An 18,538-nucleotide genomic window follows, 5' to 3' on the forward strand; every position below is an offset into this window, starting at 1 on the left:
AGACCAGGGTGATGGCAGAAGTCAAGGTTTGGGTGCACACACCCTGTCTAAGCTAGGGTGAGAGTCAGGGCAACTGAGGCCACAGAAAGTGCCTGAAGGAACACACGGCAAATCGTGAGACTAGGGCACCGTGGCTGTGGCAGTAGCATGGGACCAGAGTGGTCCAAGGATGGAGGTGGGGCATTCTATAAGGAGGCACTGTGGTTGCTCTTGGGAAGACAGGGGACAGGGCTGATATGCGGAGTCAAAGAATTCCAGATATGGCCAGGAGGAGTCAGCTGGCGGAGGCCTGCTGAAATCACTGTCTCTCTGGGAGAGGGCTGGGATAATGGAGGTTGTGAGAGCGGCTAGCTGGGGCTTGGGCACAGCAGATGGCATGTCCAGCACACAGGGGCTCGAGCGCCGGCTGTGGGTCAGCTGCATTACCCATCATTGCTATGCCTACAGACTCAACACATGTCATCCTGTTCTTTTCTGGCCACTTAGGACTTAAGAGCAAGGAACATAACCAAACCGGCAAGGACGTGAGGCAGATTTCAGGCACCTTAGTTCACCCTGCCCTCAGCTGCCCATCCCCAGGAGCTATTACAGGGACAAAGACTTGCCATCATTTAATAGGCCCATCACAAAGAGGCCACTTCAGGAGGGGCCAGGATACAGGTGGGACAGTCAGCCTTCAGTGGGCAGACCCACTGCATCTTTGAGAGTGAATAGAGTGAGGGGCCCACCCAACTCACAGGTAGGAAGTGGGGTACCAGTACTGTGTGGACCATGGAGGAGTACCTCCTTTGTCCAGATGGCCAACAAGCCCTCAATGGCTCTAGTTGGGTGGGAGAGGGTTCTACCTGTCTGTAAGGCCAGGTCCACCCCAACTCCAGAGACCTCCACTCTGTGATAATGTCTGCTCTAATCATGGCTTCTTTCCCATGTTTTCCCATCCTCTGCTGAACTTATGGGGTATCATCCCTTCTTGACACCCACTCATTTTCTATCGGATGTCTCCAATCCTCCAGAGAGTAGCCTTATCCCTCCCTAGGTCTGAATGCCATCTTGTGTGAAGCTGTTACCAAGCTGTCTCCCTCCCATGCAAGGTGGGGAACACACATTCACCTGCACACAGGGAATGGCCCATGCAAGGGGCTGTAACTCCTGCACCCAGGCAGTTGTGGCCTGCCAGTGGGGCCCCAGACTACTGCACTTTGCAGAAGACACAAGGAGAAGGGGTGTCTGAACCCAGACTCCATAAGCAGCCAGGATGCACCTGCTCCTATGGGGAGCACCCTTCACACGGCCCTACCTACTCCAACTGTAAACCTGGTAGTCTCACCCACACTGTACTGATGGTGTCTGAGTGACATGCTACCACACATTAGGTGTGGGTGACAAGAAGGTGGCCAGGGAGATCTAGATTCCATATTAAAACTCTCTCTCTCTCTCTCTCTCTCTCTCTCTCTCTCTCTCTCTCTCTCTCTCCCTCCCTCCCTCCCTCCTTTCCCTTCCCCATCCTCCCTCTCCCCTCCCTCTCTCTTTCCCTTTTTCTCCCTCCCTCCCCCCACTTTTCTGTTAGCACAGCCCAGGGATCAGGATGGAATCCAGAGGCGGGAGCCCTTTTTCCTCTTTGCTGAGATAACCATGTCTCTGCTCCATTGAGGGTAGGATTGAGTGTGCAGGTCCCCATGTTCCTATAGATCCAGAGGGAGAACATATGGGTAGAAACAGGCCATAGCCACAGGCAATCTGACTGTCACCTTCATAGCCATGTCTGATAGGTTGGGATGGACAGGCAAAGTGGTTACCCCAGAATCTTCTACAGCCTACAGGAAAAATACTAGACTGTCCTGTGCGCTTTGAAGTCCATGGCACATCTAGAAAGTTTTATAATCTCTGAGCACCTTGCTTTGTGATGTGAGATCCTTGTCTCAAGAGGGTGTCCTTCCCTGATATCAACTGAAGAACTGGCATTTGTTTGGGGAAAATGATGGTGATGCTAATGTCACCATCCTCACCTCATGACCTGAAACCCCAGGGATGGATGGGGCTTGGGAAGGGCAGCACATCCCAGATGAACACAGCCGGCAGGGGGCCTAGGACACCACTGTCTCCCCAGTGATCTCACCAGCACCAGGCCTTTCTCCCTGCCAAAGCAAGAGTCACTCGGGACAGATAAGATAGTAGCGGAATGTCCCTGTGATGAGTACAGCCAGATCAGCCTGTGATATTGAGCACTCTTCCACATCTGGGCAGCAGAGAGAGGCCTGGGAGTACTGGACTGCCCCATCCAGCTCCCAGGGTTCCCACAGGGTAAATGTAAAGTCTCCAGGGAAAGTTAGCAGGATTGTGACTCAGCTGTGCCTCTGGGTGCCACTAGAGGGTGCCATCTCTGGAGAGGTGAGCACTGACACTCACCTGTGCTATAAAGGCCCAGGGCAGAAGCTGTGGACAAGCACACTGCTTCCCACTCTTTCTGGGCCAGCCTGCATTAGTTAGGACAGGGTAGAAGAAAATCAAAGAAGAAACTGAGGAAAGGGAGACAAAAGATACTAGGAAAAGGAGAATGGACTCCTCCAGTGAAGACAGGGCCATGGCAGGTGCCTGTCCGCACCCTGCTCTCCTCCACTGCCTGCCACAGCAATCACAGGAAGCCAGTAAGACCCATTCCTACTGCCCTGAATCTCTCTGATGGCCACCAAACACAGCCTCAAGGCCCCATAACGAGCTGCTCCCTGAGAGTCTCTTCTCTTGGCTAAGAAACTCAGGAGGGCAGAGGTGTGCTTGGGAGCTGACATGGGGATGCAGTTCCCCTCCTGGCTGTGTAGGTTGGAAGCCCCTTCCCTAGGGAAGGTTCAGGCTGTGACACCCTGAGTGGTCCCTCGGCCTGCCCCATTCTAGCCTGCTGCCTGGGCTGCTTCAGAGGTGGTGGAGGGGTTCTGAGGCCCTGCCGTGCTGGGCAGATACAGTGCCCACTTGTAGCATAAGCCAAGGCTGCTGGGGACATGGCTGGTCTCTTGTGCAGTAACGTGGCTCTGAGCCTCGGCTATTTCCTCCAGGCTGAGATGTCCCATTGCTGTAAGCATGTGGTCCCTGGAGTGGACACAGTGTGCATGATAGGAGGAGACTGCTACAGGCTGGATGACGGCAAAGACTGTACTCTCCACCCTGACTCCCTAAGGCCATTTCGCTTCAAGAACCAAGGAGTCAAGGCACTGGGAAGGGCATAAGGCCCCTGCAAAGCTCAGCTTCCCTCACCCAGGCTGAAAAATTAAGGGTGCCAGGCTAAACAGGGAGCCCCCAGCCTCGGAGGGCAGAATTCAACCTCGGCGTTTTCTGGGGGAGCCTGAGTTGAGAAACATGTATGGCTAACCGTCTCCCACGGGAGCCCATGCCCACTCCCCAGCTTCTCCTTACCCCACGTGCCAATGTGGCTGTGGCCTCTTGCCATCCTCGCCAGTGCCACCGAGCCTGTTGAGTGAGGGGGAGCGGCTGCGGGGCCCAGGGGCATAGCTTCCAAGGCTCTTCGTGGCTCCATCAGGCTTGCTGGGCGTCTGCTGCAGCAGCTGGGGTGAGAGGCTTCGGTGGGAGGTGGCTGCAGAGCAGACAGCCCATTCAGGCGCACCAGCATGGAGGTTGTTGTCACTATTGGAACGCAGAAGAACTCTGGGGGCAGCCAATGTATTGGGGGGCCGCCGCCTGCGGTTGGAATAAGCTGGGGCCTCTCGGAAGGGCACTGGTTTGGGGAGAGAAAGAGAGGCAGATTAGTAATGCTAGGGAACAGGGACACAGGGAGGCCAGGTTTGCATGCATCCGAGCCCCCGTGCAAGCCATGGACGGGCCTGAAGGCTTGATGCAAGATCTGTTGCTGGGCTCCCCAAAGCCTGACTCACCCCCCGACATGAATGCAGAGGAACACTGAGGCACATGGAAGCTCAAGCCAGGACCTCGATGGAAGGGAGTCAGGGTCTGACCTTCCATCGGGCCAGCCCATGCCTTCAGCAGGAAGACACAGCCATGACACATGTAGGGATAGGCTTCCCCGTGTCACTAAGGATTAGGACACTGCACGGCTCAGGAGCATCCCCTAAAAACTCGAACTTGACCTCTGTGATGGGCAGACCTGTGTGCCCAAAGTTCATACACTAGGGTATAACCCGGGACCTTAGGATGTGGCCACATGTGGAAAGAGGTCCTTTATAGGGGTGACTACATTAAAATGGGTCACTAGGATGACCTCATGTGACAGCAATAATCAGAATCCAGAGATCAGGACCCAGACACACAGAGGATGACATGAGGTACGGAGAAGACATCATCTCTAAGCCACAGACAGACCTCAGGGAAGCAGCTCTGTGTTAAAACTTGGGCATTCAGCATCCAGGATGGGGAATGAGGGATATTTCATCTTTATGAACCACTCAGGCCTACAGCCTTGGTCACGGCTCTCCCAGCAAGGGAAGCCAGCCACTTCTGACCACCCCCCGCCGCCGCCCCTCCAATCTCTTAGGTAGCCCAATCTCTTGGGTAGAGGAGCCCACAACACCTCAGAATCTTCCCTTTCTCCTCCCAGCAAGTGGGGCCTAGCATCATGTGACCCCACTTCACCGAGTGTCTGTCTCACAGAGAGGTCTAGACAGAGCTGGGTCCTCACACTCCTGAGCCCAACATACCCAGGGACTCAGATAAGGCAAAGACAGACACCCCAAGGGATGGTATTCACACTGCAGTCACCCTGAGCATTTAGCTGCTTGGCCAGCAACAGAAATCGATCTCCACATTACAGAACATCTCAGGACCAGCCCTCCAGGCTGCAGGGACAGTAGATGCCCTCACCTTGATGGCCAGAGATACTGTGTATATCCTAGCCTCTTGATGCCCAGGGAAGCTTTGCTACAGGATTTCTGCCCCTAGATCCTGAAAGCTTGTACTGCCCAAGGCTAGGGCTCCATTCTGCAGACAGGACCCCATGAAGCCAAAGAGAACCAGGGCTTCCAGGGGAACTGACCTGAGTAAGGACCCTGACATCAAAGTTGAAGCAGAACATCACAGTTTATGATAAGCCTATGGCATCAGCCACACAAGGTCCGAAGTTAGAGGTGGGCACCTCAGAGCTAAGATGCCCGCTCCTTCACAGAGTCCACAGCCTTCTACTCATCTGGACAGCAGGAGGATAAGGACATAAGTGGTACTAGAATTAGGTAACTCGGGCACAGTTCGTGGGAACAGAATGACTTTGGCAGACCTTATGGGGTCAGAGGTGGCCCTGCAGAGCTGATGGTGATAGAGGTGCCTCTGGAGGAACTCACCGGGACAGAGAGGGCCCAGGTGTAGCTCAAGAGGTGGCCCCGGCAAACTCACAAAGGACAGAGGTGGCTCTGGAGGAACTCACTAGGGACAGAGGTAGCACCAACACCGCTCATGAGGACTGAGTGGCCTTGACATGCCCTCTAAGGACAGAGGTAGCCCCTGCATAGTTCCTGGGGACAGAGGTGGCTCTGACAGTACTCTTACAGGTCAGCTGCGACTCAGGACACTCCTCTTTTCTAGGAATCAGAGTGAGAGGGCAGGCGGGAAGCCACACGGCAGGGAAAGAAGGTGTTGGGCTCAGGGTCATTTGATATACAGAGGGAGTCCTCACCCTCAGTGGACAGGGCCATGTCTCAGGTACCCTGCTTCCTTTGCAAGCTTTTGATGGGGGAAGATGCTCACCAAGCCTCCTGGCTATATGCTATCTCACTCCCAGTTTCTCCAGCATGTGACTCACAGGGGCTGGCCAGGAACAGGCCAGCAGTACCAAAGGCCGATAGTGTCTGCTCTGGAGCCAAGAGCCTGTGCCTTTGAAGAGCTAGGCCCAGAGCCCCAGCAGCCCACCTCCAAAAGAACCATAGCTAGGTCAGGCCACCAAGTGTGATTGGCTGGGCACAAAGGAAACCTTGCTGATGGTGTTACCCCGAATAGGACCTTGAGAAATCTCAGAGTATTCCCCATGGAGCCTATAATTGTTACCAACAGGGGAGCCTGTGGTGATCTTGGGGCTTACAGAGGTGGGGGATTTAAAAGGCCTTAAGGACAGGTGACCCCACAATCTCGGCAGGCCTCATCTGTCACTCACTGAGATCGGGGGCTGGCAGGCTCTTTTGGTGTGAAAGCCAAAAGGCTGGCAGACATGGAGAGGATAAAATGGTCCCCGCACCTTGGGGCTTCCAGGAGTACCCCCCGGGTGAGGCACATGGAGGGTACCGCACGGCTCCAAGACCCAGACATGTTGGCACCCTGCAACTGTGCATCTGTAGAGCTACCCATCCCTAACAGTGCAGTTGATGGCATCTCTGACTGTGTAACCAGTAAGGTATTCACACCCTTAGTGGCAAAGTGAGTAGATATGGGGCAGGGGGACTAAGGTCCTGCCCATTGAGAAGATACACTCCGTAGGAAAGGAAAGTCCATAGAAACACAGCATAGAGATAGCACTACTTAACACACTAACCCATGGCTGCGATTCATGCCATCCATGGGTCATAAAAATCGAAGTCCCACATGGCGAATTTTGGTAAGCCTCATGAGAAAAAGAATCGAGTCTATTCTAGATCCATTCTGAAGGAAGGAGGGGGCAGGATGTCCTCACGCAGGCGAGGCCATGCAGGCAGGGTCATAGAATAAAACAGCCGGGACATTTATACACATTTCACCCCAAAGACCAGGCAAGTGAGTCAAATGGACCCACACAGGTGACATTAGGGTGAATGGTTTAATGAAAATCGCTTTGCTTAATAACCAAACCACACATCAAATTAGTTTCTAGGCTGCTGAAATATCTCTGGTGTTTAGCTCACAGTGAGCTTAGGTGGAAAGTGAGCTTTCTAATTTTCTTAAAGTCACCTCTTTGGAAACCTGGTTTCATCAGAGAAATCGCTTGCCGTCTGACAAAACTCTCTGACTGGGACCATACACGAAAAGAATGTTTTTTTTTTTTCATAAAAAGTGTTAAAAATAGCTTCTTTCCTGTCTGAAAATGATTAATATGCCACCCAACGGTTTCCTTCTTTCAGGCAATCTGCAAGCTCTTAGGTGGGTGGATATTTTCTTAGCCGTCTTACATGCATTTATTTATACAGTTTTTTTTCTTCCCCACAATAAAATTCATACAAGGTATAATAAAGAGGGATTCTTCGTGCACCCCATGGCTTCACAACCCAGGGACAGCCAGGCAGAACTGGCAACTGGCACTGGAAGAAGATGCCATGGGAGCATCCAGCCATGTGCCCTGACCCTCCTTAGCAGGTGCTCACAGCCTCCAGGTAACTGGAGGATGAAAGCCAAAACTTCTTTTATTTTCCCTAGGACCTAGTTTCCCAATGTGCCCTCTGGCACAGGCTCTCTGGATGAGATGTTCTGGAATGCAGTTCCACCAGAGGCTGGTGGCTTAGGAACACACTAAAATACAAAGGCACCTTCATCTGTGTTAATCTTCCAGACCTGGCTAGAGCCAAACCATATCACAAAGCTGGGGCAATTATTCCTTGAGCGATGAACCGCAACCAGCAATTTGGGGAGGCACCCAAGTCCCCTCTCCCCACAGAAGCAGCCCACAGCTGCTCACTAGGCACCCCACGCTTCCTACAGCTTTCTCCTTACCTTCCTTCTTGGTGAAGGCATTTAACAAAGACTTCATTTTCCCTGTGACTTTGGCAGCGGTCCGCTCATTATATAACCCTCTCGGCGGGCAGGAAGGCTAGGCGCGCAGCCCGGCCCCTCGGAGCTGGCGCGGCTGGGACCCGGCGAGCAGTGGCGGGCGTCTGGGCGCTCTGCAGCCCCGAGCATCGCTGGGCATGCCAGACCCAGCGTGCTGGTGACAAAGCCCACCCCATATTCTGTCTGTCAGCTGGGAAGCAACTGTGCGCAGACTGAGGCTGCTCTCAGAGCCGGCTACCTCTGGCGGCGATCCTCATGTGAGCAATGCCACTCTGCTGGGCGAGCAAGCAGGGCATTGGGGAAGCAGCACCACGCAGGGTTAACATGGAGCAGGCGACTGCGCGCAAGCTGGCGGCCAGGAGACACCGGGAGGCATTTGTGAGCCGGAGCCCCAGTTATCCAAGGAAACCCGGCTGCTGCCGGGCGCTCCGTGCGCCTGTGGCTAAATATAAAGTACTGTGCTTTTTCTTTTTTTCTTTTCTTTCTTTTTTTTTTCTTTTTTACATTTTTAAAGAAGAAGCCAAGTCTATTTGTCAGCTAGCAGATGTGGTAAGAAAGTCAAGGGGGAAATATCCACATTCCAGACAAGCCAACAAAAGATCCCTGACACTCTGGTAGGCATGCCAAGATTCAGGAATCCTGACAGTGACCTATTTCCCTTTGAAAGAATCAGACACAAGTAGCATTACTTCTCTGGCCCTCCCCATTCTGATAATGACCCTGGGAAAGCAGGGCTCCGCCTCCTGCCGCTTACATTTGCTTTTTGGGGGGAGGGGATAGGAAATAATAACTGGCAAAGTAGTCAGAGGTAAAGCACCCCCATTTGGGGGCAGTTGGCAGAAGTGGGCCCTTCAGAGCTGTTTCCCCACATGTCTCTGGCATTCGCACCCCAACAGAAGTCTAGGAGAAGCAAGGGAAGATCTCCCCAACTGCTGCCTTGAGAAAGTTCTAATCTGTATAGCAAACAAGGCGGGGGTGGGGGGGTGGTGGGGGGGTGGTGGGGGGGGAGCAGGTCTCACTGCTGTGCCCAGCAGTGGGCGGGATGGGGAACGATGTCCACACCAGGGGGAAGGTGCTTCCAGAGCAGGAGGGCGTATGAGGGTCAGCCACTGCACGGGGGTGCATCTGCCACTGGGGCACTAATTAAGTGTGAGTTTCTGCGGTTGCTAAGAGAACAGCTTCCCAAACCTGGGGGCTGGGGGTGGGAGGGGGAGAAGGAAAAGGAAGAGACAGGAAAAAGCAACTGGAATCCTGAATTCAATTCCATATGGCTGACACAGTTTACATCAACAAAAATGGCGGTGTAAGAAAGAGGAGGCTGGCATGCCTAGGCAGTGGCACCTTCCTTCCTAAGCACGCTCAGGATGGCCGATGCTGTGCCAGGCGTTGTCTGGGTTCTGGGAAGGAAGAGACTGCGCCTGATTCACTATGTGTGTCTGTGTGTGAGCTTCATGTCGGCTGAGCATTTAAACATCATCTCCATTGGGCCCACACGGTTCGTCAGCCATGTCAAAACCACCCAGGTGACATCCTCCCCTGTAGTATCACAGACGGTGGCATCAAAACGGCTTCTGAGACTTGCGCTGGCTTAGAGATGGAGCTACTGTCTAGTGCTCCCCACATCATGCACGTGGCTTCCGTGCCCACTTGGACCTTCTGGGTAAGGTTGAGCAGCTTCCAGGAGGACCTCTGCCCATAGTATCACCCATGAGGATGCATCTTTTAAGAACGAACTAAAGATAGGGTAGGAAAGCTTCAACATGGAGGTTTCTAGATCATCATGGAACACCAGCTGGTGGCCAGACCGGGGTGGTGACAGCAGTATCTACAAATACAGGAAGCCCCACTCCTGAGACCAGGGACCCTGACAGTCATGCCCCCAAGCACATGGGCTCAGGGGACTCACAGAGTTCTGGGAACTCTCTGGGACACCAGCGATGCTCAGCGCTTGCTCCATCTGTTGGGGATCGATATCTTCCAGAAAGCGCAAAGCTGCACCCAAGCCAAGTTTCCCTGCCACCCACTGCTCTGGCAACTCCTTGGCCACTGTGTGGTGCAGAGAGTGTGTGCCCACAACTGTATTGTGAAGCTAGAGGCCAGGCTTTGTGCCAGTCACACCCCTGCCCCCCACCCTTGAAGATCCCACATCTGACATTGACCTTCGGTGGAGGTCGTAGGAGAAGGCTTCTTTCCAGGAAGGTTATGAGACACCCTATACCTTTTCTGAATGAAGAAGAAGACAGACCTTTTTTTCCACACTGGGTCTCTGGCCTCAGGTATGTCAAAAGACTGAGGGACAAGCAGGTCCCTGTCCCATCTTCCCTAGAGCAGAACCCCAAACTCCCAAACTCCAGTAAGGCAGGCGTGTCACATGGCCCAGATACAAAGTCCCCAGCTGCCATCACCACCAGCCATATAGGAGGTTGCTGCTCCTTTGGGTGCATTTGCTCACAAGTAGAAACTGCTGGGGAAATGTGCAGGGCCCGGAGCCGTCTAAGGAGAAGAGCTGGGAATTTTCCCAAGCAGACCCATGTCTCTATCCAGCTCCCTCAGTGCCAACCAGCCCCGACCCTGAATTCAGTGTCCCGTCAGGCTGTGGAGAGTGAGAGGGGCTGGTCAGGAGAGCAACAGGTGCAGGACACAGATGGCACGTACAGGAAGGGGAGATAGCCAGGCTATGGCTAGAGGGTGGTGTGACAAAGGACCTATACTGTAACCCCCCCCCACACACACACACCAAAGGATGCTCTCTCCAGACACCTTTAGACAGGTTTTTTTTTTTCTTTACAATGCATTTTGTTCATATTAGCCCCAGTGACCCCTCTACCTTCTATTGGACATGCAACTTCAGGTCCTTCGTTTCCTTGTTAAAACTTACTATGTCCAATTAGTGCTCCCTGTGCGTGTAGGGGTATGAGGCTACCCACTGGCATGTGGGCTGCCTATCAGTGGCTGCACCCCCAAAGAGAAATGATTCTTCCTCACCCAGCAGCCATCCACTGCTAATAGCCCTTCAGCTGGGAAGGGGCTCATGGGCTCCTTCCCATCCACACTGGCATTTTGGCTAGCTTGTGCCAGTCTTACACGGACACCCACAGCTGTTGTGAGTTCACGGAGTAACAGCGGTGCCATGTCTAAAAGACAGCATTTCTCAAGACTCCATACATCCTCCAGTTATACATTCTTTCCACTCTTCCTGATGCTCCCTGAGCCTTGGTGGTGATGGTGGTGGTAGGGGGTGCAGAGGGGTTGTAACAGAGGCCTCATGGGGCTGAGTTTTCAATGTCACTTATTCTCAGCACTGACTGGTTATGACTTTGCATTTACCACCATCCACTGCTAAAAGAAACTTCGTGGACAAGGCTGAGGGCAGCCCAGGTTAGAGCTGGGGTAACCCTGTGTTGTAGCTGTGGCAAGTGGGGCTGCCAGCAGGTGGGCTGGGAACTGTGTGAGTACCTGTGTGACCTGGACAGACAGACTCCTGTGTACTCAGCCTGGGGCAGGCTCTCCTATGGGGAGCTGGGGGTGTCTCATTGTACACTCTGAGAATTCCTGCTCAGGGAGTGGGCCACTTCTGATATAGCCCTCCTATTGTGCTGTCCTTGAATAACCCCAGCAACAAAGGGGTCTCTACCTGTATGCAGTGATTCATGCTGTCAGAGGAAGGTCATGGCACTCCTCCCCTAAGGAGATATTAGCTCTGTACCCCACCCCCCACCATGAATCTCTCCTCTTGGCTTCAGACAACAAACAAACACAGGGTGTTTATTTTATCCCTCATCTTATGATGCTACTGCAGCTTGTGGCCTCCCAGCATGCCTGGCTGGCAGGACATCAGCCGTAAACAACAGTGTGAACAAAAGGCCCATGGTAAGCAGTCCCGGTATGGCTTACACTGCTGTGGCTCTGTGCTTACAAGTTTGTCAACAGACTGCCAGCCTAGGCCCTCTTCTCCTAGCACAGACCTGCCCACTCCTGGGGTCTTTAACCCTCCTGACTATGAGGACTCAGGTCCCCAGTGCTGACCCAGGCTTTTCTGGAAAGTTGGGGTGGTATTGACCGAGGGTGGTAGCAAGTCTGCAGACCTCTGGGAACCACTGGTACTGTCTTTAAGGAAGCAGAAACCACAGAGCGGGAATTAAAAATTAAAATTAAGGGAGACATGAAATCCAAAAGCTGTTTCTCTTCAAGACTGCTAGAGACTCTTTGCTCACAGTAAGTTTTCTCATGGTGGGGTCTGAGATTTCTGAAATGTTCTGGAAGCATCCCCATGCTGGGGTTTCTGAGAGCAGCCACAGAACTCTCTAGAGATTTGCAGAGGTTGGGCAAGGTACCTGGGTCCTGGAAGTGTGCCTGCCTCAGCATTGCAGAGGTGTGAAGAAGAAACCACAGTCCAAAAGCCAAGGACACCAAGCATCTGCTTCCTCCTGTTTTTCTCTTTTGCTTTTAGTGACAGGGTCTCACTACATAGCTCAACCTGGCCTGGAACTCACCATCCTCCTGCCTCAGCCTCCTGAGTGTGCATCCCTCACATCTATAAGCTTTCCCTCCACCAACCTGATTTTATTCTGGATGACGTAACAGGGGCAGTACATGATGTACCAATGGCAGAGAGCAGGAGCCTAGAAACACAGCCATGGAGCTGTCTACCTGAACTCCAGTCGCGTAGGGAGGTGAGTATCATCAGTGTCTGGGGCCACTCAATGTCCCTGCACACTTGGGAAAAAAAAAATCAGCTCGTGCCCCTGGAATCAGTTTTCAGGAGGAGAGTGACCCCTGAATGAGCCCCAAACCACCAGCATCTCTCCACTCCACAGCCTGCATGGCCAACAGCCTGCATCCCTACACCCACCCTGGCCATGGGACTTCCTCGCAGAGACTCACTAAGCCCTTCATTTCCATGTCTTTTGACAGCTGCCTGACAACAGGCTGAAAATAATTTTACTTCTTGTACAAAAAAGGCTCTCCGTGCATCAGAACATTTTGAGGCTCTCAAGTCCTGGCAGGGAGGATATGGCAGGTGCTCCCAGCACGTGGTGAGACTCGGAAGTGCTTACTGCTGAGGATGAGCGTGTCTCCCCTCTCTGTGGCTTCAGTGGGGGGTGTGGGAGCCAGGCAGTGTGGGCCGAGGCACTGTCCTCTGCAGCCATGGGCTGGCTGGTCAGGCACTCCCTCAGCCCTCAGTTTCCCCACCAGCAGAACTGGAGTAACTTGGCCATTCCCAGTACTTGGCTGTGGGGTTACCTGAGTCCATGGTTGCAAGGCAAAGCAAAATGTCGCCGCACACGGCACTCTGGAGAAGAACCACCCAGTGGTTCTTCTTCTTCAGTGAGGCTCTGACTCCAGAAAAGCCAACCCCCCTCTTTGTACTTCTGTTTCTATATAAAAAGATGTTCCCAGAGCTGCCTCATGAAAGGTGGCAAGGGTTCAAGTGTACTTCTATTTGCAACAGTACTGTCAGCAGTGGCTGAGTAATGTGGGTCATTAGAACATGTGTAACGGAACCCGAGGACATGACTCACTTGATATAGTGTTTGCTTAGGATGCACAAAGCCCTGGGTTCAATCCCTAGCACAGCATACACCAGGTATGGTTGGTATCATTTACACCTGCAATCCCAGTACTCAGGAGACAAAGGCGAGTGGATCAGGATTCCAAAGTGATCTTTAACTACACAGCAAGTTGGAGTCTGGACAGGGGCTACATGACACCCTGCTTCCAAACAATTGCAATAAGACCCCAACCAAACCAAACTACAAGTCAGCAGGTAGAAAGCTGGTGGGCAATCCCCTCCCCCACACTGAAAGACATACACCCTCCTTAGCATGTCCAAATGCCTCCGTTACCATCCGGAGTGTTACCCCCTCCAAGATACCTCCCTGGCTGACCCTGCCATTGGAGACCTGCCCCTCAGGGTTCTCGGTGCAGCAGCCAGCTCTCTGGACTTTTTGAGGTACTAGGAGATGCCAGTGTTTCCTCTTCCCCTGCAAACTGGGAGTTGGGGGGTTCCCAACAGACTAGAAAAACAGCCGGCCCCCTGCTGTGCCCCGCCCCCACTCAGGGCTTGAGCTGAGGTATGCCACACTGCCACACCAAGCAGCTGCTTGGGGACCTGGGAAGGCCTGTGCAAGAGGGCTCTGGGATGTCCCTGTCTTTGTCACTTGAACAGAAGCACCAGAACTCAGTTACCAGAGTCCTCACAGTGTCTACAGAGCTCTCTGAGGCCTTATATTGCTTGCTGCGAGAAAGCCAGGGCCTGTCCTTAGCTTCTAATGCCAGCTGGACTCACCCATCTGATTCGCAGTATGCAGAAGCAGAACCAGGTTCCACATGGAGTCTACTTGGTGCCCCTGCTTCTGACTTCCTGCCAAATCTGCAGGCTGCAGGGTAGATGTTCTGCCAAGCGGTTCACAGGTGGCTGGACCCCAAGCTGGCAGCAGGGTCCTGGGTCTGTGCCCCAGCTAACCATCATATCCTTTCCAGCACCATCACCCCCACCTCCTGGGCTACAGGACCCTCTTAATCACAACCAAGGCTCTGGTTGAGGAAGCCCAGGAGTTTGGATCCAAATCCAGACTATCCTCAAGATCCCTGGCAACTAGAGGGAAAACTGGTCCAGGGACCATGAGTACATCTCTTACATCTGGAGCAAGACTTCCTGGGTTCAAGTGTTACCCAGAGAACTGCATTAGCTGCAGAAAGTCTTTGAGCCCCAGAACTCTGCACCAGCAAATGTGCTTTTGGGGACTATGCAGAGGTGGGTTATCTGCTGAGCACAGAGCTCCCACAATGCCCATAGAAGCTGTCACATGATCACAGGTAAAGCTGGACATGGCTGTTCATCACCGAGGTTACTGTGAAGATGTGCTGGGGACAGGCCTCAGGGTGTACTAGGGGTAGGTTTCAAGGCCTCTGGGTCTCCCTAGAAAGCTGAGTGGCCACATATGTAAATGACAGGGAGCAGTTTAACTAGGTACTCACTGAGGACAGGATAGTGTTCCCTCGGACACTGTACATGTGTATGTTCACATCAGACACCCCAGGAGCCTCTACTAGAGAGACCTGCGTCAGCCAGCAGAAGGCTATGTTCTGAGGATGCACTGAGGTAGGTATTGAGGGCATGCTGGGTATGTGCATGAGATTCCATGCTTCCCTCCGACACAGGCCAGAGACCTCAAGGTGCAAAGCCTCCCCCACCCCATGTGGTACCACCAGAGGAGAAGAAAATACAGCTAGTCAGACTTCTCAGTCTCTGTGGCACAGCACACCCTGATGCTCTGAGGTGATCTTTATTTTCCCATCTAAGCCTCCCGTGGTTCTGCTCCACTGGTCCTTATTCCAAGGGAGGAGGGCAAGGGAGAGGGAGACAGGGCTACAGAGGCAGGGGAGTACCTGAGCTGTTTTCAACATTGACGTAGGGGCTGCTCTGTTCTCTGGTCTGACAGAGACCCACAGGGAGCTAAGGGGACTAGGAGAAGCGCCAGAGGGTCTCAGTGACCCACCAGACCCCAACTCCACCAAATGTCAGAAAGGAAATGTACAAGGTGTAGGACGCTTGGCTGGCAGGTCTGACTGGAGCAGGGAGGCAGAGGCAGATGCAACTGGGCATGTAGGGGCCAGAGCCCTAATCTTCTAGCCCATCTCCACCAAACTAAAGTCAGCAGACCTCGCTTCCTTTCCTCGTAGCTTCAGATAACTGCAATTTAAATATTAGTAGGCAAAGTATCTCCATCTCATGGTAATTGGTGAATGAGTCATACCCACATAAATAAGGCCAGATATTAAAAGGCGTCTCAGCAGTAACATGGGGTTAGCTTTGCACAAAGATGTGGGTGTCTGCGGCGTCTGCACCATTCCTGGCAGGAGCCACTGAGGGGCTCAACTTTTGGAAGATGCATAGCAGCTGCGGTGACTGGTGCCGCCAAGGAGCAGATCTCGGAAGCAGCCTGGGCCTGGCTGGGTTGGTCGGGCCCTGAGGGGCCGGGTGGGAACTAGGGAAGAGCCTCTTGCATGTAATGTGGCATGTAACCTGGCATGTAACTGCCTTGGTACAGTTAGCTAGTGCAGGGGCTCTGGGCCTGAGGAGGGCTGACCAGACAGAGGTAAGAGAGATCGGGATACATTCTGGAAGGATCCTAGCTGTCAAATGATGCCCTACTAGCCAGGCCTGCCTTGCCCTGCCTACTCAGGAGCTCTGCCCTTGGCCCCTAAGGCTGGTAAAACTCACTTCCCGACCCCATTCTGGATTCAAACATCACCTCCACTTTCCCCCTGGACCCAGCCAGCACCTTTTTATCAGGCCCAGTCTTCTCCCATATAGGCCTGTCTCTGAGCCCTGGAAGCTTCTGGTAGACAGAGAGCATGGGTCAGGTTTCTGGCTTCTACCTGGAGCAGAAGACCCCACCTGTTTGGCTCCCCCCCAGGAGAGTCCCAGAGTCCTCCTGTCTTTCTGCAGGAACCCCTCCCCCAAGATGGAAGGACGCCCGAAGGTCCCCTGTAGACTTCAGAGAGACAAAGATAGCTGTCTGCAGGGAGTAAGCCAATTACCAGCAGCGCTGATTAGCAGAGCACAGTCCTCAGCCTGGGAGCCAAGTCCATGCAACCGCCCTCCTTCCCCAGCCTCCAGCCCTGATGGGTCCTTCTGTCCAGTTCATAACGTTTGAGCCTGGGGCTAGCAGACAGGCATCCTGGGTCAATGTGTGGCCTAAAGTGGGATGCCAAGGTAGTTTCCTCATCTGAAGAGAAGGGAGGTCCCCCCTCAGCCTTGCCTCCTAAGGCCCCTGGGTATCCTATGGGACAGAAAGTCTGGGAAGGGCTTTAAGACCCAGAGAGACTGGACTCACCCTCAGCCTTTCTGGAGATGGGGAGCAGGCACTGAGCCCACCCAAACTATGTAGCTCAGCATCTTCCCATCACAAGCATGTGGCATGGGCTGCCTGCCACCAGCCTCCTTGGCAGGAAGCCTTACGAGGTAACCCAGGGACTCCAGAGACTCAGGCAGGTATTCCTCTGCATGTCCAACATATAATCAGGTACCTGCAACTTGGTCAGGGCTGCATAGGTAGAGAGCTGACCCTCGCATGGCTTGCCTGCTTCTCCATATGGGACACACAGGCCCAGCTCTTGGCTACTAAGCAGAATGGAGGCTTCCTGGCCACCATTGTTCTGGCTGGACTCTCAGGGGCCTCTAGGGAGGACTCTGCCTGTAGAGCTACCCTGGCCTACACAGCCAGTTTCCTCCTCATGGCTCCGCACCACATCCTGGAGAATAAAGCTGGACTATAGGAGCCAGGGCCACGCTGAGGGACCACCGTGGCTGCATGACACCAAGCACCAGCATCCCCCCCCCCCCCACACACACACAGCAGCTGAGACCATCAAGTGTAGCAAGGGCAACCTGGCCTCCATACTGAAGGTTGACACCCCCCCCCCAGTTCGTGTGCTGAAGCCCTGATGCTTTGTGTGCTAGTACTGTAGATAGGGATGAGCCTATGAAGGAGGGGGTTCATGATTCATGGTCTTATAAGATGAGACCCCAGAGAGGATCTTTCTCCCTCCACTTCTGTGGTTTCCCAGCCTCTCGAACCATCAGCTGAATAACCCTCATTTTTTTTTCTTTATAAAGTTAACTTGCCTCCAGCATCTCGTTAGTAACACAGACGAGCTACTACAGAAACCGTCTTACGTTCCGTTATGGCCATTTGTTATTTTCCTTTCATTGCGTGTATCAGAAATGGAAGTCATATTATTTAAGAATTCACACTGCCTTTCCCCCTCAGCAAAGGGTCTGTCTTACTCACCATTGTACCGAGCCCAGCTCCCTTCAAAGATGAGCAAGTGGATAAAATGAAGGCTTTTGCACCTCACCCTGGACTTTACGAGTAACTGAGCCCTTCTTTATGTAGGCTAACTGTTTCTAGAATTCTTCACACCATGAATACTCCTTCCTGTACTTGGAGCCTTCTGGAAGGTGTAGGGTGGAGGAGGTCATCCTTGTTCTGGGTAAGCCCACTGCCTGGCATGGCGGGCGCTAGACAACAGATGTAGGTGTCTGACAGAAGCAGCGTGGGGGAGGAAAGGCTTATCCAGCCTCATCGGTTTGGGGTGCAGTCCATCCTGGTGGGGAAGGGACGTCAGCCGGAGTGCGGGGCAGTGCTCGCATGCCGTCCACCATCAGGTGGTGCTCAGCTCGCTTTCTCCTCCTCATTTAGTCCTGGGCCCCAGACGCATCTAGGGTGGGTTTTCCTCCCCAGTTACACCTCTCTGAAAAAAATCTTCCAGATCCACATGGAGGTGTCTCCTCGATGACTCTGTCTACACTGATGATCAAGATCAATGCTTACGCACGGCGACTGCTTTCTCTCTTTGTGTATCTGCTGACTTCCAATTCCATATTGAACACTGTATCAGATGCTGCACAGACTGGGTTCTGCTATCTTCCTCTGAAGAGTGATGAGGTTTTCTAGCAGTAAACAAAGTCACTGGCAGGATGTCCTGTCCCATGAAGGCTGTTACAGGGTTCTTCTGGAGGGGTCTCCACTGCTTTGGTTTTGGGATGAGTTCTGACTCTGGTCTCCTTCCAGGGTTCCTGTAGACAGGTTAAGGCAGGTCTCACCTCTCCACTGTTGCCTCTGCAGTGGCAACCCCTGACATCTCCCTGGACTCTTCAAGTTTAAGTTCCTACTTTGCATTGGACCCTTCAGTTCTTACCCTGCACACATACAGTGGCTCAGAAGCCTGTCAGAGATTAGAGGGAAACTGGGTGCAGTTTTTCTGGAGGTGTTCCTTTTTCTAGGAACTTCCCCCTTCTACTTCTAGCCACCGAGACAACTCTGACCCCAATGTCCAAACTCTG

At 53.2% G+C, this 18,538-nt stretch overlaps 1 protein-coding gene across 7 annotated transcripts in view; it reads right to left on the bottom strand.

Annotated features, from left to right (window-relative positions):
* The window catches only part of Shank2 (SH3 and multiple ankyrin repeat domains 2), a 471,427-nt gene that overhangs the window by 254,012 nt on the left and 198,877 nt on the right, over nt 1–18,538 (bottom strand). For 6 of the 7 annotated variants that reach the window (XM_037208746.1, XM_037208750.1, XM_037208747.1 and 3 more), the window contains exon 12: nt 3,406–3,724. In XM_037208746.1, the coding sequence (XP_037064641.1) occupies nt 3,406–3,724 (319 nt within the window). Of the gene's footprint in view, nt 1–3,405; nt 3,725–7,626; nt 8,400–18,538 lie in introns of those variants that run through there. The other variant, XM_028871256.2, reaches the window with a different exon arrangement.

The sequence above is a fragment of the Peromyscus leucopus genome, chromosome 1 (genome assembly GCF_004664715.2).
Source record: "Peromyscus leucopus breed LL Stock chromosome 1, UCI_PerLeu_2.1, whole genome shotgun sequence".
NCBI lineage: Eukaryota > Metazoa > Chordata > Mammalia > Rodentia > Cricetidae > Peromyscus > Peromyscus leucopus.